This window comes from Glycine max, chromosome 3, assembly GCF_000004515.6.
Source record: "Glycine max cultivar Williams 82 chromosome 3, Glycine_max_v4.0, whole genome shotgun sequence".
In the NCBI taxonomy this organism is placed as follows: domain Eukaryota; kingdom Viridiplantae; phylum Streptophyta; class Magnoliopsida; order Fabales; family Fabaceae; genus Glycine; species Glycine max.
The window spans coordinates 29,110,434-29,135,565 of NC_016090.4; the positions used below are offsets into that span (position 1 = coordinate 29,110,434).

Consider the following 25,132-nt stretch of genomic DNA (forward strand, 5'->3'; position numbering starts at 1 on the left):
CACCACATTCTGTACCAAACCTTCTGTTGCCATATAGTTGCCACTTCCCACCATTACTTTAAACATTGGAGCTGGTTCCACCGGAAGTTTCAAAAACTTTGCAATACGCGGATGTAGGAAATTATCTGAGCTATCTCCATCAATCAAAACAGTCACTGGTAGCTTATCAACGTAAGCTAGAAATCTTATAGTTCCTATCCCTTTTCCCCCTTTTAACGCATTTAATGATAAATGGTGATCATCTATAACCGGTTCATCAAGCAACACTGGTGGATCCGGCTCTGGAGGCGGATCAACGGATGTATCGATCAATGTCTCATCCAATTGCAAGAACATGTATTGCCTATTAGGACAACGATGATTAAAAGTGAATTATCATCACAAAAGTAACACAAACCCTTTTCTCTACGAATTTGCATCTCCGCTGGACTCATTTTCTTAACATTCACATTTTTCAATGGTTGCACATTTGGGGTAGGTAATAACAGTGGTAATGCATTTTTTGCATTGCTCTTATTTTGGTTCTGATTAACAGACAGTGATGACGACGAAATTGGAGAATAACATCGAACAGGTATAGAACTAGTTTTAGACACTGGAAAATATCTTTCTTCATACAACTTAGCCAAAGCGACAACCCTCAATAAAGAAGTAGGAGCTTGGGCAACCACGTCTCTTCTAATTTCAGTATGCAAACCACTCCAAAAACAATTCAGCAGAGCATCATCTTGAAGACCAGAAGATCGATTTGCTAGAGACATAAATTTGAGATAGTAATCAGAAACCGTAACCGTTTGTTGCAACTTAAAGAGGTCTGCCATAGGGCAATCGAAGGGAGATGGACCAAATTGTGATTCCAACGCCTTGGTCAATTCTGTCCAAGAATGAATCGCTGACATCCTCTGTAACACTTGAAACCAAGGGACTACCTCCTTCTCAAAATGCATCGTTGCAATTTCGACCCTATCAGCATCAGGTGTGCGATGGTAGTTAAAGAATTTTTCGGCCTTAAAGATCCATTCCAACACTGAAGAATGCCCGTCAAAATGAGGAAATCCAAGGGAAATGTCCTTAACCATAAGAGCTATAGATAACGGAATAGCTCCGCAAAAGGAAGAGTTTGATGCTGAACCACCATGGGAATGAGATTGCACTGGTGAATTTAGCAAGAGATCCAAGGATTTTTGTATCTTATCCATATGATTTTGAGCTTCAGCTTGAACCGATTGCATATGAGCCCTCTGTTCACAATCACGAAGCTCCAACAGATCCATCATCCTTTTCAGAGCATCAACTTGTCCTTTAATCTCCGCTTGTAAATCATTTAAACGTGTATTCTCAGCCATAGCGTCAACGAAAGCACCAATGAAACAATATAGGTATTTGTATCTTTATAGGTGAAACAAGAATATTATATTGCGAATGATTACAACTATAGAATTAGAAAAAATGACTTGATCAACAACTCAGCAACATTCAGATCCTGAAGCAGAAGAGAAGAGCAGAATAAAATCAAAATTGAGAAGGTCTGAGAGGATAGAGTCCAAAGAGAATCAAGAAGGAAGAATTTCAAAACAGAATCATACCACACGCATAATCCCCTCACCGCACGTAGTCCTTCAATAAAACATTCTCCTTCTTTTGCCTCACGCTTTTTCTTTGATCCTCATCTTGCGGATTGCTCTCCACGTGTCCCTTTGCTCTAACTAACTTTCTTTTTTTATCCAGCTCATAGTCATTTCACGCGCACGTTACACATACTTATCCTACAAAACCAAAACCCATACGTACCTGTACCTGTAGAATTTTGCAAATAACTATCCAGATCCAAATATTTACATATTTGACAAGTAAAAATTCTATTTATAAAGTATATTTAGTAAGTACCCATTGAAGTGGAGTATAATTATCATTCTGGTTGTTACTTCCTACTCCAAAAAATTGCTTCCTACATCATTTTTGGCTTCAAAATTGGCAAATCCAAAATGTAAAATTAAGTTGTTCTACATTCTGGATTTTTTTATCAGTAGGAGTAGGATTTGAATATAGTACTAGAGAATTTTCAACTCACACACCCTCTTCAACTAACTGAATTAAATTCCCTTGATTTCTACATTCTGTATTAATTACACTTTTTATTTACATTTCAAATTGACCAACCCAAAAGGTTAAAAACAAATTCCAGAAAGGTGCAGAAAACAATTTTTGAGATGCAGAAAAAAATTCCAGAAAGGTGCAGAAAACAATTGTCTATACTAAATGTTGCATACCGAACAGTACAATTACGAAAATAAGAAATGTTGAACAACCAATGTAAACATGATACGAAGGATTTGTTGATTCCGCACATGACATATTTGTTGTGCATATAACAAAATGAGACTTAATATTTTAAAGAAATTTTGAAGCTACAAAATCTTTATTTCTGTACTTACAGATAAATCTTGAACAAATAAAAGTGGGTTTATACGCTGAATCTATAACACTCATTTAACTAATAATGCAACTTTCCCCCCACATTCACAGGCATACATCGTTACATTGTAACTTAGAAAAAAAAAATGTTAACACACTATTTTCGATTTCTTCCCATGTTACACTTTCTTGGCCTCTACAAACTTTTGCTTTTACAACAGGACACTAGACATGGGATTCCAGATATTACTATATAAAAAAAAATTATAAATGAGACTAAATGTTTGCTCAGTAACTTATTTTCTTCCATTCATACAAAATCTGAGGTCATGCTCTCCCTTTCCTTTTGTCATCCAATGCCTGTGTCCAAAATGTTTTGTTAGAGAAACTGTTAACAAACCATTTTACAGAATTTATTTAAAATACTTTCCTATACATGTTAAAACAATATAAAACAAGTGTACAGATACTGACATGGGAAAACAAAAACAGCCAAAGCAAGAAAAACAAAAAACAAACAAAACACAATTGGACTTGCGATTGTTGTTTAAAAAAGAGTATCAGAATGGTTCCATTATGGTAAATTGGTAAATGAAGGACACAATAATATAATATGCTTCAATTCAGTCAAAGGCAAGAACAAAGTCACTGAACCATCCGTAACACGTTCATTAGGTTAAAATTGATCAACACCGTGCCGATGTGTTCGAAAAATAATAGATATTTAAATCATTACATGGTCACCTAATATTACCATTTTTTGTATGATCTCATAACATCTTTTAGGTGGAAACCGTAGTTTCCAAACTCTGAAGAATAAAATAATACTAACAAAAATCCTTATTTTGGTGGAATTAATTACAAAGATCAATTCCAGTGGAGAGACAATTAGACTAACAGGTGCAAGGGTGGTCCAGTGGGAAAAGTAGATTAAAAAGTAACCTAAGAGTAGATGAAGATGAAAGAAAACCCCAGGAGTGACCATTAGAAAAGACTGTGCTCTAATATGTACTGCTAAAAGTATGATTTTTGGAGTCCAATTGTGTAATAAGGCCTAGTTGTACCAGTCATTGCAATTCAAATTTTCTTGTAGTGCCAATGTTTTGCAAAGTACTTTAATATGAAACAGCCAATTTCTTCAATAGAGCAATAATTTGAATATACTATTTGGATGGCAACTTTCTTAAATATTTACAGCTACCATTGACAATATTATGATTAATATTACTAGTCATTGCTATTGGCAAGCAATTATTAGCAAATGACAAATACCTTACTCTGGAAGAGTCGCATGGTTAACACAAGTGTGTCTCGCATTCTACAAAGAAAAGGGTAAGGAACAATGTTAATCATGTTTGTAAAATACAGTAACATTCAGATTTATATTTGTCGTGTAGGAAATTGAAATCAAATAGTATGAGCAAGAAATTCAATGTTGGAATCACTGAGCAGAATAAATATCAAAGGATGAAAGTAAATAAACTTTGGAATAATTGGTATAGAGTGAAAAAGAACTATACCAGCTACACAAGGCGCTAGAAAGATGAAAGAGAATTATAAGTATATTTACATTGCATAATAATTGTATCTTTTTTCCAATGACATTACAGCAACAATAACTAGTACCATTTTACCTGATGACTCGTCCATGGATGCTAAATGCAAGTCAGGCATCATGAAGGGCATTTTTAGAGTGTGACCAATGATATATTTTTACCAATATCATTCTAGCATTCTAATGTCAAAGTGAAACACAGCCAATGTTATTACCTGACGCTATATGTGCTTAGAGGATGAGAAGACCCATTTGAGCTTGTTAACACAAATTGCGCAGAGAGACCACATGGAACCTTAATCTGAGGAAAATCCATAAAACAAGTGTGATGTAAGTCTAAAAAAGAAATAACATCTGGCTGAAGAATTTTCAAATAAAATAGTGTTATTTGAATAATGTAATGAACCAAATTGGCTCTCAACTAATGCACATGTCAAGGTATATTTCACAAACAATAATTTAATATCATATTTATGCAAATATTTTCACGAGTGTTTTCCAGACATGCTATTACTTTCATCAATCCAATGACATTATAACCAGAAAGCTTCTATCGAATTATAAGAGAGAAAGAGAACTTCTAGTCCTTTTATGCAAAGGTGAGGAGGTTAGTGTTCAGCCCAACTCCAAGTTAATATACAATGTCGTTCTTGAAAGTGACACCCTGTTTATCTTTAGTTCCTGGAAGTATTGGCATAAACAATTTGGTCCATGGATGTGTTAATTTGATCATATTTTAATCTTTTTAGAGACTAATTAGTCCTCAAAAGTGTAAATATGTACAATTTGATCTCTGAATGTACAATTTGATCCCTGAATGTCTAGAGTTTGAGGGAATGTAAAGGGTCAAGGCTCAAGGGAGAGAATCCTTCATGTATAAAGTACCATAAATAGTTATATGTTGTATTTATAGTTATACTAAAGGAATGCGCCATACATAGTGATGGATCCCTAATATTGGCACAAAGAAACCAACCCCAAAAACATAGATTTGGCTCCAGAGGGAGGATTGAACTTTAGAGAGTAAAGGAGCTAATACCAGTGATTTTCAAAGCAACAGTTAAGATTATGAAATAATATGTGCACATGAAATATTCTACTCCATTGATTTTTCGATCAACAGTTATAATACCACACTTTACTGCCAAAAATGCAGGAGTCAAATGCTAAAAACATTTTAGCAGGATTGCAAATAGCAAGATGATCATTTTGCTGAAGATTATGGATACAAAAATAATTTATACCACATGCATAAATGCACAAAAAAAAAACTAGAAGTGACTAACTAGCTTCCACTAGAAGCTAGAGGAGACTCCAGTTGAATTGCAGCTCCTTAAATACTCTAATACCCCCCCCCCCCCCCTCTCAAACTCAATGAGGTTGAAACTAGGACATTGAGTTTGGATCTCAAGAAAAGAAATCTGGTTGGAGATAGAGCTTTGGTCAAGGTATCTGCCCACTGAACAAAGAAAATATCGATTTCCATGTGCTTTGTCCTGGAGTGAAGAACAGGGTTATGAGTGATGGCAACAGCACTTTGATTGTCACAGAAGATTGCTGGAGTAGTGAAAGGAACAGATAGTTCAGTCAGCAGAGTTTGAATCCACACTACTTCAGCTGTGGCTTGCGCTAGACTTTGATACTCAGCCTCAGTACTTGATCTTGCAACAATCTGTTGTTTCTTAAAATAAGATTAGGGCCAAAATAAATAGCAGCTCCTGAAGTAGATCTGCGATCATCAGGGTCAGAAGCCCAGTCTGCATCACAAAGGACCTTAATGGGAATGGGAATTCCAGGAGTAGCAGCTTTGAGAAGTAGGCCACGGTGTAAAGAGCCTTTGAGATACCTGAGAATTCTTTTCACTGCTGTCCAGTGAGATTCAAGAGGGTTGGCCATGAATTGACAGACTTTGTTTACAGCAAAACTTACTTCAGGTCTGGTTATAGTGGAGTATTGAAGAGCTCCAACTACTGATCAAGAGTAGGATCTGAGAAGAGGTCTGCTCCTGTTTTAGTAAGCTTGCATCCAGAAACCATTGGGGAAGCAATAGATTGAGCCTCAGCCATTTTAGTTTTCTGTAGGAGATCTCTTATATATTTGCCTTGAGTTAGAAGAATAGAGCCATCAGTTAGGGTCTTGACTTCAACTTCCAAAAAATAATCCAGTTTCCCAAGTTGTTTAAGGGGAAAATTAGAGTGAAGTTTGACAGTGAACTGCTGGACTAAGTTGACAGAACTGCTGGTGATTATAATATCATCAACATACACCAATAGAAAGATGATATGAGAGGTATCTTTGAAGTCAAAAAGAGATGGATCACACTTGCTTGCAGAAAAGCCAAGATGCAAGAGTGTAGATTTTAGTCTATCAAACCACTGTCTTGGTTCTTGTTTAAGCCCATATAGAGGCCTTACTCAATTTACAAACAAGAGAAAGATCGGGATTTTCAAATCCAGGAGGCTACTGCATATAGATGGTTTCCTCTAGAAAGCCATTTAGGAAGGCATTGTTAACAGCAAGTTGAAAATGTTCCCACTTATTGGTAAGGGCCAAGGTGAGAATCAACCTTACTTTAACAGGTTTGATAACAGGGGAAAAGGTTTCATTGAAATTAGAACTAGCCACTTGATGAAATCTTTTTGCTAACAGTCTAGCTTTGTATTTATTAACAGTCCCATCTGCATTTTCTTTGACCGTGAATACCCATTTGCAACCCACTGCTTTCCTATTGGGTGGAAGAGAAAGCAAATCCCAGGTCTTGTTATTCATCAGTGCCTCATATTATTGTTTCATTGCATTAAACCATTTTGAATCAACCAAAGCCTGCTTTACAGATTTGGGTTCACAGTGAGCAAGTAACAAGGTTGGATTAAGTCTTGGTAAATGAATTCCAGACTTTGATCTGGTCTGCATAGGATGAGAATTTACTGTAGGAACAGTCTCCAATGCTGCACTGTGAGATACTTCAGAGGGAGACAAATCTGATGACTGAGGAGAATTGTCTTGCACAGAAGTGGATCCAGCATCAATAGTAGGACTAAGAACCTCAGATGCAACAGTAGGACTAGACTCAGCATGGACAGAAGAACTAGAACCAGAATTTCAATCAGCTGTAGGATTAACATAAGTAGGACTAGCAACAGAATTGCTAGAGGGGGGAAGAGGAGAACTAGGTTGAGGAACAATAGGGATGGAGGGAATAAAAGAGATGGGGTTATTAGGATGTGAATCAGATTTAGAGGAAGACAAAAACAGATCTGAATAAGGAAATTTGACTTCATTGAAAACAACATCCTTAGAGAGAAAGAGCTTGCCAGTAAGAGAAAGGCATTTGTAACCCTTATGAGATATGGAATACTCAAGAAACACACACTCATGAGACCTAAATTCAAGCTTGTGATGATTGTAAGGTCTAAGGAAAGGGAAACAGGAGCAACCAAAGGCTTTAAGAAAGATATAATCTGGATTTTTGTTGAACAAGACAGTATAGGGGACATTAAAATGCAAAGAAGCAGTAGGCAATCTATTTATCAAGTATACTGCTGTAGTGAAGGAAAAATCCCAGAACTTGAGAGGCAGGGAAGCTTGTTTAAGAAGAGTGAGTCCTAATTCCACAATACATCTGTGTTTCCTTTCCACTACACCATTTAGGTGATGAGTGTGAGGACATATCAATCTATGAGTGATACCTTGGCTTGCTAAAAAATTAGTTAGAGGTCTGAACTCCCCTCCCCAGTCTGTTTGAACACTCTTAATTTTGGAGTCAAACTGAAGTTCAGCCATTAGCTTGAACTGTTGAAAAATGGTGAAGGTTTCTGATTTATGTTTAGGCAAATAGATCCAGGTGAACCTAGAATAGGCATCAACAAAGGTTATGTAATAGTAAAAACCATTTTTGGAAGGAATGTAGGCAGGACCCCATAGATCGCTGTATATTAGTTCCAAAGGTTTATTATAAACTGTTTCAGATAATGAGGCAGGTAATCTGTGAACCAACACAGCAAGCAGTACAAAATTCAAAGACATTTTTATTAGAGATTGGTATCTTACAATGATTAAGAACAAGTCTCAAAACATTAGAACCAGGATGGCTCAGTCAGGTGCCAAAGAGTTTGAGAGCCTGTGCTAGTACATGCACTATCAACAGAAGTGGTTTTTACAGCAGAATTGAGAGTATTTACATCAGAACAGACATTGGTTACAGAATTTAAAACAAAGCAAGAGGCTGAACTGGCAGGAATTGAGCCTTGGAGATGAAAATTTGGGAAGACATATAAACCATCAGGTCCAAGGGAGCCTTTAAGCAAGATCTCATTGGCTCCCTGTGATTTGACAAGACAATAATTAGGACGAAATTCAAAATATTCACCATTGTCTAGAGCAAATTTACTGACACTGATAAGATTTTTTGTTATAGAAGGCACATGAAGCAGCTGATTCAAGTACAGAGACACTTTAGAATTAATAGGAGAAATAAAAGTGGAAGAACCAGTGGAATGAATGGGCAAACCTTGTCCATTACCAATATAAATTTGGTCTGGACCTTCAACGAGACTGAGTTGCTGTATGTTCTGTGATTCCCCTGTCACATGAAATGAGGCACCTGAATCTGATATCCAAGTTGTAGGAGTACTGGTCTGAAAATTAGAGTTGGAGTTTGCAATCATTGCACTTGGAGACTGTTGATTCTGATTCTTTTGCATTGATCTGTTCTGTGTTGTCCGTTCCAGTAACAGCATTCCCACTTTTATTATCACTTCCGGTACTGGCAGGGGCAATAACAATGTTATTAACCGATCAAAACTTTAATACAACCTTTTCTGATCCCGCAGGAGGGGGAGACCCCATCTTATACCAGCATCTCTTTCGGTTCTTCGGTCATCCAGAGGTGTATATTCCCATTCTGCCTGGATCCGGTATCATGAGTCATATTGTTTTGACTTTTTCGGGAAAACCGGTCTTCGGGTATCTAGGCATGGTTTATGCCATGATCAGTATAGGTGTTCTTGGATTTCTTGTTTGGAGTAAACCAGAAAAATATAGGTAAAGCCGGATCTAAATGTTGGCTAGGTAAGCGTCCTGTAGGAGGAGTAGTTATAAACCCCGTAGACCATCCGCATGGGGGTGGTGAAGGGAGGGCCCCAATTGGTAGAAAAACCCTGCAACTCCTTGGGGTTTTCCTGCACTTGGAAGAAGAAGTAGAAAAAGGAAGAAATATAGTGATAATTTGATTCTTCCTCATCGTACTAAATAGTAGAGAAAATAGAAATTGTTTCTTCGTCTTTACAAGAAAAAGGAGTAATTAACTGTGACACGCTCGCTAAAAAAAATCCTTTTGTAGCGAATCATTTATTAAGAAAAATAAATAAAATTAACACAAAAGCGGAAAAAGATATAATAATAACATGTCGGAGACAGCGGGGCAGTCATTACACCATTCGTGCAGGTCGCTACTTATGCGACACGGAATTTCACTACCTTAGGACATTTAAAGTTACTGCTGTCGTTTACCGGGGCTCCCACGACCACAACTGCCACCACCACCCCCACGATGGCCACCACTATTAAAATTTCTACAACCAGACGAATCATACTGTTGCGAGGACTTGTTCGGCGCTGCATAAGAGTCAGAACCAAATGATGAAGAGGAGTTAGGATTCACCTGAGTAAGGTTGATCGAAGGCAATTCAGAAGTGTGTTTTCGAAACTTCAGCAATCGAGCTTCGTGAGCTAGCAATAATGCTTCAACTTCTTCAATAGGTAGCAGTTGAAATTTACTCTCTATAGCTAAGATTACTGAATGATAGTCTTGCGGAAGTCCTTCAAGAATAGCATCAATGTGTTCCTGAAGAGAAACTGGACTTCTGACAGAAGCAAGTGCATCGGGAATGGCTTTGAAACTCGCACATGGACTTATCTTCGAGAATCGTAGTGCACAACTCAGTTCGAAGTTGCCTTGCTCTGGCTCGTGTCTGTTTGTACTTTGTCGAAATAATCATGGATCTGTTCCCAAACCTCATAAGAATGAACGCATCCAATGATCCAAGATAAGATCGATGTGGACAGAGTCGATTGCAACCAGGCAAGAAGAACCTGGTCTTGTTGTTCCCACGACTCATATGCGGGATTCTCAATTCCTGCATTGCGATATGCTTCAGTAAGGAATCGTAAGGGAATTTGCAGATTTGCGACAAACCTTTAAAGTTTGTGCAACTTGATGACAGGTTCAATTTTCTGTCACCAAAGAAGAAAATTTGAATCATCAAGCTTCTGTGAGATCAAATTCGGAAAAGCAGAAGCGGAAGAAGAGATAGAGTTTGTTGCCATTGATGATCGATAAGCTCTAAATACCATCATAGAGTTTCTAGACTAAGAGAATTGGGAGAGAGGGAGAGAGAGGGAGAGAGGGAGAGAGAGAGAGAGAGAGAAGAAGTAAAATATCATTTATTGACTCAATGAACTTCAGGTTTACAAACAGTATATATAGACAATTCTGTTCGTCTCTAACAGAATTGGCTAACAACTAACTAACTACTTACAATTGACTAGCTTCTACTAGAATTAACTAACTAGCTTCCACTAAAAGCTAGAGGAGACTGTAGTTGAATAACTGCAGCTCCTTATAATACTCTAATAATTAATAATAAAAATAAAGTAAAACTGTACCTTACAAAACCATAAAATAAAATTTATAATGATAACAGTAATAATACAGTGATAAACTCATATTGGTGTTACAGGAAATGTGGAACTAGAGGTAGATAATTACGCAATTCAATCTTGTATTCCTTTTGAGCCCAGACATGGAAATGAGGTGCAGAATCTTGATCAGCAAGATGATGCATAGAACCATGAAAATGTTTCTCATATACAATATCTGATGGGCAGAGGCATATTCAACTATCTCAGCGATATGGGTAAGCAGACCTAGTTGCACCGTGCCACAGCCAATATTGGCAGAAAACGGATGTGAATGATAGATCCTAGTATCTATATTGAAGCTATTTCATGTTCAGATGAAGATAAGTGGAATGGTGCCATGGGTTAACAGATTGAGTCTCTTCATGGGAATTAGACACGAGAAGTTACTGCTTCCCCCAGCTTCTCTTATTCTAGAGCTTGAGTAGAAGTAGTGAAGATTGCATTCTTACTTATTGAGCTAGAGCAGCAGATTTACCGAGTTAGGCAGAGAGATTTCCACTCTAGGTATTCCAATCACATTTGTTTGCATAAGTTGTTATATGACTTGAACAAGCTTTCTAGGAAGTGGTATAAATGATTTTATACATTTATGATTGGTAATTTATCCATTAATAGCGCTTATGTAGTTAATTGTACTACTAGAAGTTTGAATAACATACCGATAATTCCTTTGAGAATTTCTCATCAACTACTGTAGCTTCAGTACCATTAATCTTAATTTGATATCCTGATCGTCTTAAGAATAGAGTTGCTTGTTCCCAATTCTCGGAAGAATCCCTCTGTCAGAATTGATTAGGAAAAATGTAAGGATGCATATTAAGATGCAAGGAAAACATGGCATATTCTGTATGCTTGAGAAATGGTATTGAACACCGAATTAGAATATAAAACGAGAGAAGAGGCCAAGATTTTCAATATTAAAAAGGTTTAATGAGTTCATAAGCATGTGAAATGTCAAACCTATTTAACTGATATAGTTTCAGTTTATTTTCAAAGGAAATTTCCATCGTGCTAAGCGTGCAATTGAGTATTCTACCTATGCAATATTTGAAATTTTGCATTATGTCAGAGATGAACTCAGCAGGTTCATGAGATATATTGTATTGCTCTGAGAACTCTTCTTAATGTACATGAACCAGGTAGATTATGCATAAATGTAATGAATAAGATCTAACCATAAAAGGATTTTCCAAATCAAACCAGACCTACCAAAAGTAGAACACTGAATGTGGCTTCTCCTTTAGACAGATTTGTGCCAATCTCATGTTTCATTTCTGAGTCTACAAAGTCAATCGACAGAACATTATGATTAGAAAACATTAAAGGAGGAAATACTAAAATAATACAACAGACAAATATTATACCACACTTGCTTGAATATAAAGCAATTTTATTAACAAGAGTTGGTGACTATGACAGCCAAATATCCTCCTCCATATAAACAAGGCAGATTCCATATAACAATGGTGAGTTATACCCACTATTAACAATAAAAAAACTTCGTACCCCATTGCCCGGAGGCTCTTCGCTATGCGAAGGTATGGGGGAGGGATATTGTACGCAGCCTTACCCTTGCATATGCAAAGAGGCTGTTTCCGGACCCACTATTAACAATAACTTATGTAAAATGCGATTTTCAGGGATCCAATTGTTGAATTATAATTATATATTACCTAGAAGATCCGTGCCAAATCTTGTAAAAATTGAGCAATAATAAGAAGATAATCAAAATTTAAAAATTGAACGATCGTGGGAGATTGTTAAAGGGCCAAAATACAAAAGGCTGGTAGGGTGTAATCAGATATATGCCTTGAAATATTGATCTAATGGTACACTAGTTCAGTATAAAACCAAGATGAGGGTGAAGGGATACACTCAAACATACCCTAGGATTTTCTCATTCAAAATTCAAACAAAAAATAATCAACTCCCAATTTAACTGTTCAAGTTCTAAGCAGAAAAAGCGATAACCAAGTGAACCAATTTTTTAAATATTTTTCAACAATCATTATTTAGAAGCAGTAATCTAATTTAGGCCATCAAAATATTATTTAGCATCAAATAGATGAAAAAAGTGCCAAATTAGAGTTGAGTCTTCTAGATTCAGCAGCAAATAAACTTACCACACGTTATTTTGTTCTGATCATTAGCAAAAAGCTTCACCAGTTCCCCCTAACAAAGAACAAATTTGACAAAGTCAGGAAAAAATTCACCTGAACAGGAGATATATCTGTCATTTTCTACAATATATTTGTGTAAAGAAGACCAAATTCAAATATATCAAATCTTGAATGATCCATAATTAAATTCATAGAGTAGACTATTAAATTTATGCTCAAAAGGAGGAAAATAGAAGTCAAGGGAACACCTTTAAAGTTTATACTAAACAACTTAGACCTGTGGAAAAATTTCATTTTACTCCTTGTCTTATTCAATTTAGGTCATTTGCAGTCGCCAAAGTATCAAAAGCCCTCATTATATTGAAATTATCCTCACAACACCCTGATTTTATTTTATGGTATGTCAAATTGTTGTTAGAAGAAACAACGAATTTGTAAAGAAATAACATCAATTGGACCAGACAAATGTTTAAGGATACCTATGCACAAGGGTTTACAAAGATTTCTAAACATAAATTGGTCCACAACCACATCTCAATGTGCTTGCCTCAGCAAGGTCAGAAATTGACTATAACAATAACTGAGAAGGAAATATGAAGATGCATATATCTATGAGCTCAGACAGAGAAGGAGCTACTGAATAGTAATTAGGGGTGGGAATGCCAGGCCAGGCCAGGCTTTAAAAGGCCTGAGTCTAGCCTACGATGAATTTTTGAGGCCTAAGCCTGGCCTATAGCCTATCAAAGACTTTTATTTTGACTCGGCCTGACCTTTTTAAAAGCCTAGCCTGGCCTGATAGCATTTTTAAAAGCCTTTTTATATTTGTTTGCTTTGGGATAGAAAAACGTAATAGGAAAGTTAATGGAAAAGGAAACGTTAATCAGAATAGGAAAGCCAATAAAAATAATGAGTAATATAAAGGGGCACATGACTCATACCTAAATTATAATTAAAGTCTTACTTGATTATAGGAATGGAAGTTATGGAGCAGTAACGTGTAATCAAAGTTTGTTGGTTTCATAAAAAAATTAATTGTACCCAAAAAATAATATAAGTATAAATTGGTACCAAAAAGTAATATATATATATAGGCCGGCCTATCAGACTTATAAGACTTTTTAACAAGCTTAAGCCTGGTCTATTTAATTTAATAGGCTTTTAAAAAAGTCTGAGCCTAACCTTTTAATTAAATAGGCCAGTTCAGGCCAGACTTTATGTAGGCCCCTGTAGGCCGGCCTGGCCTATTCCCATCCCTAATAGTAATAGTTTCCTTTATTAATACTTTAATAGTTTAGCACATAAAATAAAAATTACTTCAAAGTTCAAACATATATTCCACATTTTACTTTTGCAAACTGATAGAGAAGTCTTATCTGGCTAGCATATCCTAAATTAAAATTGTAAAATAAGATAAACTAATGGATATTTGTGTGTAAACCATGTGTTAGAGTACACAGCAAATGCTCCTTTATATAGATTAATTATAGGAGACATTGTTCCTACAATTTTGATAAGATAATAAATCCATCAGCCTAAGAAAATTCAAAGCATGTTCCAATCTTAAAACCAAGATTTGGAAGCTTTGAATGAACAGAAGACCCATAATTATTCAAACTTGAAAATAGGAAATAGTGGCAGAAACGCACAACCAGTGTAGACAAAAGTCACCGAGAAACACACTGGAAATGTACAGCTACAAAGGCAACTAGAAAGTTTTTCGCTCAAAAATGAGTGGCGAGCTGAAGGTGGTTGCCGGAAAACACTCTAAAAAAGAGACGGTGGCAAGATGGGCGACAAAAATTCTTTGCAAGTAGGTGGCGGTGGCAAACCACTGTCTAAAATTCTCACAAGAACCCGAATCAGCCATGAGAATGCAAGAAAATGACAAACAAACAGTACCTGCAACAAAGGAAAGAAGCTGGAAAACAAACAAGTTACAAAAGAGAGACCACGTCAAATGAGGTCAGAATGGCCCCAGACTGCAGTGGTAGGTGTGCGAGGAAGGGACGTCGCCAAAGGTGGAAGCATGCTGGCAAAGGCACCGTCAGGCACCTTCACGCGTCCGAGAATAGTGATGCGTGAGTGCTGTTTGGCTTGTCAAGGAAAGAGCGCATGAAATGCCGGATGGGGAAGCGGTTGTCGGAAACATGTAGATCAGCGATCCAAACTGTGGGGTCGTTGATAGGAACGATAGTTGGACAGCAGCGGCTGTGGCCGAAAAATTCCCCGGAAAAGAAGGAAAATCTGTCGGGAATGATATTGCGAGGATAAAGGTCCACCGGAAACCGGAAAAGTCACAACAGCTGATGGTGGCTGGAAATGTCGTCGGAAAAGGAGAAATGGATCGTCGGAAAAGGAGAAATGGATCGTCGAAAAGCGAAACCAGGTTGCTGGAATAACTGTGATGACTAGAAAGGTCCACTGGGGACGGGAGACAACTTTCGTTATTCCCTCAACCTAGCTCTAATACCATGTAAGAGAATGTGGGTTTGGGCCTAACTCAACCCCAAAAGCTAGCTCACGGGGTGAGGGTTACCCCATACTTATATATTCTTTGTCTTATCTCTAGGAAGTGCGGGACTTTGATTTTCCCAATATACTCCCTCACGCCCAACACTTTTGGGCTTGATGCATGGATAATATATTGGGTGACCCGTTTAATGGATCTAGGATAGGTTTTGATACCATGTAAAATAAGATAAACATAGGGATATTTGTGTGTAAACCGTGTGTTAGAGTACACAATGGATGCTCCTTTATATAGATTAATTACAACTAATTATAGGAGATATTGTTCCTATAATTCTGATATGATAATAAAGATATAATCTGAAATTGATCTTATTTTGATTCTCAACAAAAATAATATAACTCAATGCAATTATAGCATCCATAGATATGGTCATAAGTATGTCATGAAACGTACACAACATATATATGATAGACCATGCATTTATAACTAATTTATGTCAAACCTGACGGCCTTTATCATCCATTGGAATACATTCAACTGCTATCAATTTATCAACATCATCAGCTGTAACAACATACTCTGGATTTGTAGCTCCTGATATAAGAAAAACATACAAAAAGGCAAATATCATGTTGAACTTCTATCAGACCACTCCACTCAGAAAACAGGCATAAAATTATTAAAAAAAAGATACACTCAGAAGTTCAAGTCCAATCTACCTTCAATGTATTGTCTAGTGCCATCCTCAAGATGCCGAACCCACTGATGTGAAGCCAAGAATAATAGTGATATCAGAAATAGAAGAGGGAAATGGATGATATGATAAGTTAAATATTGATGGAAAGAATATTCACCTGAAACATACAAAGAGAAGTTCCACGGACTGGATATCCACATCCAAGAAGCTTTTCTCCAGGAATAGCATCACCAGAAACTTGAAAATTCTCAATGCCAGGGCCGTCTAGAAAAATGTCACTCATTAGTATAAAAGGATATACTTTCTATTATGTCTATTACAAAGAAAAACCTGAGTTACCCTCAGAAACAGAGGAAGCAGTCTCATCCAAATCAGGTGGATGTTGATAAAAGTTGCCATTGCCAAAATTTCTTTCCATGTTTTTGTCCTGCACTCCAATTTTATCAATTGATGCGTGTGGGAAAGAAGATATCCCCCTGCACAAATTGTTTTACGAATCAGTAGATATATCCAAACAAAATATGCCTCACATTATAAGCACAACTTGCATTTCTGGTAAACATTTCAGATATTCTTATAGATATATATCAGGAGCATATCAAGTGAGAAGAATGCTTATTGTGAAAGAATAACAAATCCTAACCATAAGATCATACATGTATGGTCAAGATGAAAACATAAAGTCATGTGACTTCTATAAATAGTTGTCACCTTAAAAAAAAACAAAAACTTCTAATCTTAACAATTCAAGTGAGATCAAATAGTCAAGTCTATGGTTGCCTAATTCTTGCTGTACTGCATGTATTAGGTCACCATAGCTTTGCATAGTATGGTGCAAGGTTGTATATACAATAGTACCTCTAGTACTGTACTTAACATTATATATAATATAATCATATTTTTGTTGATAAAAAAAAAGTTGGTTCCTCTCATCTATTGTGTGTGTGAATGTGTGTTTGTCAAAAATTGAAAGAGCAGATAGATAAATGTTAATGCATAAAATAGAAGCAAATATTTCCCATCATATTAGATCAAACCACCAGTGGAAATTTCTTGACCATTTTTTCATTTCTGTTTTCAAACTGCGAATGGAATTAACTAGATCATGAGATGACCATGTGGGTTTTCAGAATGTGAAAGTATAGTTCAAACTTCAAGATGTAATATACTAATGATGGATAAAGTGTATTCACTTGCAAAAAACAGAAGTGGCTAAACAGTACCGACCTATCAGCGTTAGAAGTCTGCTGATAGTTGAATGTTTTTAATCCCCAGTTTACATCAGAATGAAGAGCTGGGTGCATATATCCTGCAACATTGCTCATTGGTTGATGGCTTTGTTCATTCCCAATAAGATTTTGCTGGGGGAAGTTATGCTGAAACTGAATATATAGTCAAAATGTAATTAATGAGGATGAAGGATAATCTATGATGATGAACACAATTTGAATACAAAGCATGAAAGAAGATTACATGCCAACAGTACCATGAAATCATTATGAGTGTGACTTGTCAAATTTCCAGAACCTGGACTTTCAACAACGTGATTACCATTATCAGCACGGCTTTCTAGAACAGAAGTTAACTCTCCCATTCTATCCTGTCCAAAAAAGTAGTCATTGATTTTTTAAATAATCAATCAACAATTGACTGCAATAATGACTAATCAAATAGAGACTTCACTTAAAAAAAAAACAAAAAGAAGCATAAACCAAAACAAGGTATAATATTAAAATGAATAACTTAATGGAAGACTAAATGAGAACACAGTAAAAACAACCTATAACAACACACAGGCATGTAAAGAAACCTCTGGGGATGAAGACTACCAAAAACTTATGAAGCAAGGAACATGTAATGAACATGTGACATCATAATTTTCAGTTAGATGTTTAACACCACTAGTTTCACAGATTTGGCAAAGATAGTGATTGAAATTAAAATGATGAACGACACAAGTGACTCATCAGAAGTGTAGAAACTTACATGTGAACTTCGAATCCTCCATTGTAATTGATCATGTAAATGCTGGACAAGGACCAATACAAAACTTTAGAATATCTACAAAATATTTAGAGGAAGAGAATGATGTGTAATATATTAAAATCATTTATGTTAATTTAGGGATAATTTTGTTTCCATATTTTAAGGAATTGTGCCTTGACGGTAACCTTATCTTATGCTTAAGAATTTTATCATAGTCTTGTTTGGCTAAATTTCTTAGTAAGCACTTATAAGAGAAGAAAATAAAAAGACAAAATTAAATTAAGCTTTGCTCATTAGTTAAAACTAGCTTATTTATAAATTGAAAAAAAAAAAACTTTTGGAGATGTAAATGAGAGAGATTCTGTAAAAGTTGAAGTGCATAAATTAATTTTAGCTTATGTATTTTAGCTTCTTATTTTCTTCTCCTGTAAGTAGTTTTTGAGAAGTTTATCTAAACAAGGCCCAATTTTTATCAAATCATTTTGTTCCTTTATTGTGGTTATTCAGTTGTGTCTGTCCCAACTTTTTTTGTGCTTCTCTTTGCCTTAAAAGGAGATGCTAGACTGAACACAATTATAAAGAAGTTCTAAAAACTAAAAGTAGCCTTTTATAAAAAGAAAAGTAAAAAAGTAGAGCTTCCACAAAAGCTAATTGTATGAGTTTCTACCTCTAAGAAGGAGAAGCAAAAATAAAAGACTGAGTCAAACATTACCTTAATTAAGAATAGAACTCTAGTATTAATATGACTTATGTCTGAAGAAATGTAATATGATATGAGACGAGATATGAATTGTTATCAATGATTTGAATTGCTAGTATACAGCAGTATATAATTTGTCTTGGCTCCTAACATAATCATTGTTCAAACTGCAAATGAGGACACCAAATTGTGTTTTTATTTCATTATGAAATTTTTTGAAAAGCAGAGTCTCAGGCCAAATTTAAATAAAAATGACCAAGTACAATGGAAGTAATCATCAAGAAGGTAACTGACTCAGGCTGGTGGCAAACGGGCAAAGACATTCCCAGAAGGATGTCATGACAAATTAAGATCAGATCAAATCGAGATACAATTTGTTGGATTTTCTCTCCATCGTTAACAAATAAATAGTGGAATCCACCTATTATAAAACCTGATACTGCACTAGCATATTAAATTCTGAAGCAAACAGCTCTTCACTACACCAACTATGTATGAACAACCCATGGATCAATGATTCAGTCTCTAAGGATCATTCAACCATAATCCATGTCCTTGAATTTGTTGTCAACTCAAACAAAAAATGGCATTCAAGGGCCACTTCACATTTCTTGTAACTAGTGACATGAGTGCAGGACATAGCAAAGATCAATGCATTATGATGTATAACCTATCATATATGTGAGTGTATACTCTGTAAGTTAACTCTACTAGTTAGAGTTAATCCTTAGTCAGTTAGTACAGCTGTCAGTTAGTTAGAATAGTTAGTTAGAGTATCTGCTCTATATATATCAGATTGTACACAGACTAATTGGCCAATTGTAATTTCTCTTTCTGATATCAATAATATCAGTTTATCATATTTCATACCTTTACACAGCTGATCCATTTTCATGGCTTCCCGAACACGAGGCCAAAGGCCATATTCAGCGAGCAACCCCAGCATAGATGACATGAAGATGTATCTCTCATCATCTACAGCCTAGAAGTACATCAATAACAGCAACCAGAAGTCCATGAGTAAAGAAAAGTTATACACACACACACAGTATTAATAGATTTGGTATAATTAAGGAAATAATCTCAATCAATATATGACTTTAATTACATATTTTTGAGAAAATATCCTTTTTAAATGAATTGATAGTTTCCTTTATTATTTTAGATCTCTAATAGCAGATTTGGCTCAATTAAGTGAAAACTGAATGGAACATTTGAAGAAAGTTTCCTAGAATAAATCCGTGTTGTTTCTGACCCTGCAGTAATAAAAGGGAACTTGAGCAACAAATGTGAATAAAGTGATTCTGGCTTCCATTAGAAAACTAAGAAAATGATATGACTTTCATGTTCAGCTTGAAAGCTAATTCCATCATTCAATGATGCAAATCAGCATAAAAAACCTCAGGCATACTATTTCCCAGTAACTAGCATTGCCTGGCCGGGCAATCAGCCATAAACAGAAAAACAGTGTCATACTACCAGTAGTTAGATAACCAACTATGCTTAAAAGAAGATGGCTCAATTGTCTAAGAAGACGCATCAAACATATATTTGGCCTTGGACTGTTCACAGAAACTAATGATCCAGTGCCTAAAGGACTCTGGGGAAATTTAATTGTAAATATAAGACAAATGAAATAAAGAAGGTTTTGCTTTGTAGGATAGTAATTATAGCCATCAAAGATAAAAACCTTTAGAGGAGCATTAGCTCAAAGGGGGAGAACCATCAATGAACCACAGTGATCAAAACTTTGAAGCAGAGGAAGATAATGGAGAGTCAAGACATGAAAACAAAATATTCCATTTTTCAATCCCTTGACTCCCTTTATTACTATGCTTAACTTTTTTTATCATTGGCAGAAGGAGAACAATTATTTTTCCAGCCATTCTCCTTCAACTAGCATCCATTCATCATATCTCATCTCCATATAATATAATAATTAGCTTTATATTTTATTTGCCTTGACACAATTGTAAGGTTAATGCCTTGTGACTCGGAGGTCACAGATTCAAATCTTGGAAATTGGCTCTTCACTTCTAAAGGTAAGACCACATAGTACATACATCTATCTTCCCAAACCACACTAGGTAGGAGCCTCATGCATTATGTTGCACTATTTTATTTTATCTTATCGTACTTTAATTTTTTTTTCTATATGCCTTCATTTATCTTACTTTTACTTTGTTTATTTTATTTTATCTTAATCTTATCTTTCTTTTTTCTAAGCCTTCATAAATCTTGGTTTTATAACTTGTTTAGTTTAACATCATTTTTTAGAGGAATGAACTGTACTGCCTACACTATACTATACTACGACTTTGGTAAGCTTTAAACTATGATTAATTCCCTATATAATGACATACTTTTAAGTTTTTCTCTTATTATCCAGGAGTGATAGTATGAGTGCCCTGTACTCATTAACATCAGCCAGTCACACAATCTACTGTCTAATCTATGGACACTGGTGACGAATCATGGTTCTATCAGTGGGATTCTGGCAGTTATATTTTAATGTCATCCTGTCTCTTAGGTTGATCATAATGCTCAATGCCCAAAAACTGCATAATTTTTTCAAAAGGTTACAAGTCATTGACATCCCCAAAACTGCCCAAGATAGTTTTGCATAATTTTTGTAGCAAATTTTCAAGTTAATTTTTTAAAGTTACAAGTCATTATTTAATCTTTCAAAAATCTTAACTAAACTAGTTTTGTTTAAAATCTCATTATATTAGTCATTTAAAAGTTTTATCAGCAAAATAGTTGTTGGAAAGTTGCCTTAATTGTGGTCACCCCTAGCCTACCTTAGTTGTGGCCCCTTTGGGGTTGCCTTAATTGCAACCTCAAGGTTGGTGGTTTAGTCCCAAATTGACTAGACATATAACCTAAATAGAGCTTATAAAACTTGGGCAATCCTTGTTTTACAAGTTGGTTTTGTGGGGTTAAGTTAGGCCCTATGCCAAAATTTCAAAATGGTATAAGATTAAGAGCCTATCCTCGACCTATGGTTGACCACTTGTATTTGTCATGCTCCAGGTCGGTAGCCATGGGCATGAGGGGGAGTGTTGTGGCCTCCTTGCGGGTTGCGTTAATTGCAGCCTCAAGAGTACTGTCTAGTCTCACATCGACTAAAGATATGACTTAAATAGAGTTTATAATGCTTGGACAATTCTCACCTTGCAAGTTGGTTTTGTGGCGTTGAGTTATGTCCTAAGCCCAAATTCTAAGAATAGTCTCTATATTTAATTTATATTAAATTAGATCTTTAAAAACTTAAAACCATCATACTCATCATTATGGAAAGAGGGAGAGCCTTGACATTGCGAGCAGCCTTTGGGAACTTGGGTACGTTAGTTTTTTATTCATCATTATGGACACAACTTTTGAAAAATTAATATAATAATAATTAGATCGTTATAAAACTATTTAATAGTCTTTTTTTGTAAAAAATATTATAGTGATGCATATAATATAATGAATATCATTTTGATTTTTATTTCTCTAATAAATGCTATCAAGAATATACTTGTTAATATTTTTAATTCAAAAACAGACCAACTTCAACATGACGTGTGATTGTGAGATGATAATAATAAACAACAAAATAAGGTGAGAGTGTAAAATTGGCAGCAATGGCTTGGCTTATAAGTCCCAAAACCCTAATTTATTGCTACAGCAGCTGCGTGAGATAGTGTGGGATACTGGAAGAGTAGCAAAGACGGGGAAAGAGAAAACGGCGTCTTTACTGTCATGGACGAGAAACCACTCCAGGAGCAGGATTATGGCCACTCTGTCAATCCGACTGCTTCACCAAACCTAGACGTGACAGTCTTGGTATAGTGGCACATGGCTGCTCCACACCGCTCCAGCATAATCATGCCAAAAACAGATCACAATTGACTACTATGGTCCTTTATCCATCGTTCAGGCCTAACAGGCTTTCACTTTTGTGAGTGTGTAATGTATAAATATATAATGATCAGTCCTAAGCAAATACCAATGGGTGTAAGCTTTTGGGATACTTCATAACTGAAATGCTATGATAATTAAATGGTTAAAATAATCATTAGGTCCCTATAGGTGACACTCATCAAGGAATCAGTGCCTATATGGAAAAAAAAAACGTACAGTTTAGTCGATATATGCCCTTGTTAGTACACATTGGTCCCTGCTGTAACTATGTTTCTTTAGTTTTAGCCCCTTAAATAATGAAGTTTTAGTCCCTATATGTCCTTACAGGAACTAAAAAGTTTTTTTTTTTTCATATAGGAACTGAATCCAAAATGAGTGTCACTGTAGGGACCAAATGGTTAGTTTAACCTGATTAAATCTTTCTTTATGTAAATTGTTTTTATATCAATTTTTCTTTCAATCTAACTCTTTCACGCATTTTAATAAAAAATTATAACTCACACCAACAGAAACAAAATAAGCATGCAAATTGCGAATATTAAGTTTAGCAAAGATTATTTTGGGTCCTTCCTAAAATGACCATTCCAATAATTCCAATAACACTAAGTCATCAGTCTATATCAACAACCTCAGTAGAGAGTAGAGACACCAGCTAACGACAATTGAGGTGAAGAACATTTCATCAACCAAATAACAAAAAGAGCCATAAAACTAGCAAAACAATAAAATAACAAAAAAGAAGGACAATAAAATACTGATATCATTATGAAACTAGACTTACTTTCAAATCATGAGCAAGTTTTAAATTTTCTTCAAGATAACCTTTTCTTTGAACCAAATCATTAGAAGCGGATGAGATGGCTTCATTTTGCTTCTCATCAACTGCCTAATAAAAAATGGAACATTCAAAGTTTAAAATTAATGTTATTTAAGTAAGATGCTAAAATATAACAATAACTTACAAAGACATTGACTAACCATTCTTAGTTCAGAGAATTGCCTCTCTAGTTTGCATTTCTCATTCAACAGCTGCAGTTCCTGCTGCCATTAGATTTAGTTAATTTCCTTAAAAGCTAAAGATGTAGATATTACTTTTATATACTTGTAAATTTCGTACCTTCATACAGGCAATGCCAATCTGTTCACGGAGGGAGAGGATCTCCTCTTCTTGCTCCCTTGCTCGTGAATAAAGTTCCTGCAAATGAACTTATAATCTGATGCAATTGTATGAAACACCTTGTATCTTTCAAAGAAAAAAATAAATGCAAGAATGCATAGTGATGCCTTCTAGCAACTTTTTCATGTACCAGAATGTCCTGTATAAAAAATACTGTTTTACTTTATTACCATGGTGTTTTGTTCCTGTATGTGATTCTGAGTATCATTGCTTTTGAAATTTCTTTGAGCCAGTTGTGTTTCATATTTGTTCCTACAATGCAAACATCAACAAATTTATTACATCACAATTTGAATATAACATGTTGCAAGTTTCAACATAGCTCAAGCAAAATACTGAACACACCCAAAGAATAAGCAAAACATCAGGGACCAAAATTTTCCAATAAAAAACACCACAATCACTATTCTTAAGATAGATCCCATATCCTCCAATAATTTATAAAATATATTCTCTTTTTATTGTTAAGAAAATGTCATTGAATATGCAAGACATTTGATGAGTCAAGATAGGTCATAAGAACATCTCCAATAAGGGTATTCTCTTAGCCTCAAGATCTGATCTTGCTAAGATCCATTATTGGAGCATTTTCTTGGATCTCCACGTGGAGATCCAGTTCTTCTACCTATTTCCTCTAAGGCCCATTTCCTCTCCCTATTTGCTGCAATAAGGCTCCGAGGAGCGGCGCGCGGAGGGAAGGGGCGCACGGAGAGGGGAGCGGCGGGCGGAGGGGGGTGGAGGTGGGTGGAGGAAGAAGGAAAGGGTGGGGGGAGGTTGAGGACCGGGAAAGAAAAAAGGGGACAGAGGGAGGAGAAAGTATCGGGGCGGAGAAGGAAGGGAAATAAAAAAAATGCTGATGGAGGAGACGGGGTGGGGGGACGCGTACGGGGAATAGATTTTTCAGTAGTAAACGTTGCTGGTCAATAATAGTTGTTTCAATGACGTTGGTTGAATTTTTTAAGTTTCCACACAATATAAATGTACTTGTAAATTTATTATTAGTCTGACTTTTGAAATAACTTTTCACATTACAATATTATAGTTGAATACTATAAATTAGAAGTCTTCTCAAATTGGATTTATGTAAACTCTCATTGAATCATAACAAAAAATATTGAGTTGAATTTGGGTGTTTTTCTTTTCAATTTCAACTCGATCAAGAATAAGTTAAGTCGAATTGAATGATCATTATCATATTATTTAAAAAAGATTCAAAAATAATTTTCTTACATTTTTTAGAATTTACAATATAATTACTTGCAATATAGTTACATAAAAAATTTAACCACCAATTTCAATGCACATATTAACTAAATCATAAAATCAAATTGAAAACAAGTAAACAATAAACATTTAATTTATAAAGCAAATAATACTAAATCAAATTTCTACCATAAA

General features: G+C 35.5%; 1 protein-coding gene across 1 annotated transcript; it reads right to left on the reverse strand.

Moving 5' to 3' along the window:
- Positions 1 to 2,383: 2,383 nt before the first annotated feature.
- Positions 2,384 to 24,351, reverse strand: LOC100813936 (uncharacterized). The gene is made up of 20 exons (XM_041013929.1): positions 24,080 to 24,351; positions 23,905 to 23,986; positions 23,675 to 23,752; positions 23,536 to 23,595; positions 23,339 to 23,443; positions 19,519 to 19,630; positions 19,391 to 19,392; positions 17,949 to 17,990; positions 17,449 to 17,562; positions 17,190 to 17,344; positions 16,302 to 16,438; positions 16,120 to 16,226; positions 15,985 to 16,027; positions 15,768 to 15,859; positions 12,796 to 12,844; positions 11,882 to 11,952; positions 11,332 to 11,451; positions 4,186 to 4,271; positions 3,688 to 3,733; positions 2,384 to 2,775 (listed from the first exon to the last, which is right to left on the reverse strand). Exons 1-20 carry the CDS (start codon positions 24,157 to 24,159, stop codon positions 2,743 to 2,745), a joined length of 1,614 nt encoding a protein of 537 aa, XP_040869863.1. The 5' UTR covers positions 24,160 to 24,351; the 3' UTR covers positions 2,384 to 2,742.
- Between the last annotated feature and the right edge of the window lie 781 nt (positions 24,352 to 25,132).

Coding starts and splice junctions, on each gene's coding strand:
- LOC100813936 (XM_041013929.1), bottom strand. CDS start 24,159: ATGGGATCTATCTTAAGAATAGTGATTGTGGTGTTTTTTATTGGAAAA. Junction 19,631..23,338: donor AACTTGCTCATGATTTGAAA/GTAAGTCTAGTT, acceptor ATGTACTTCTAG/GCTGTAGATGATGAGAGATA. Junction 3,734..4,185: donor CTAAGCACATATAGCGTCAG/GTAATAACATTG, acceptor TTTTCTTTGTAG/AATGCGAGACACACTTGTGT.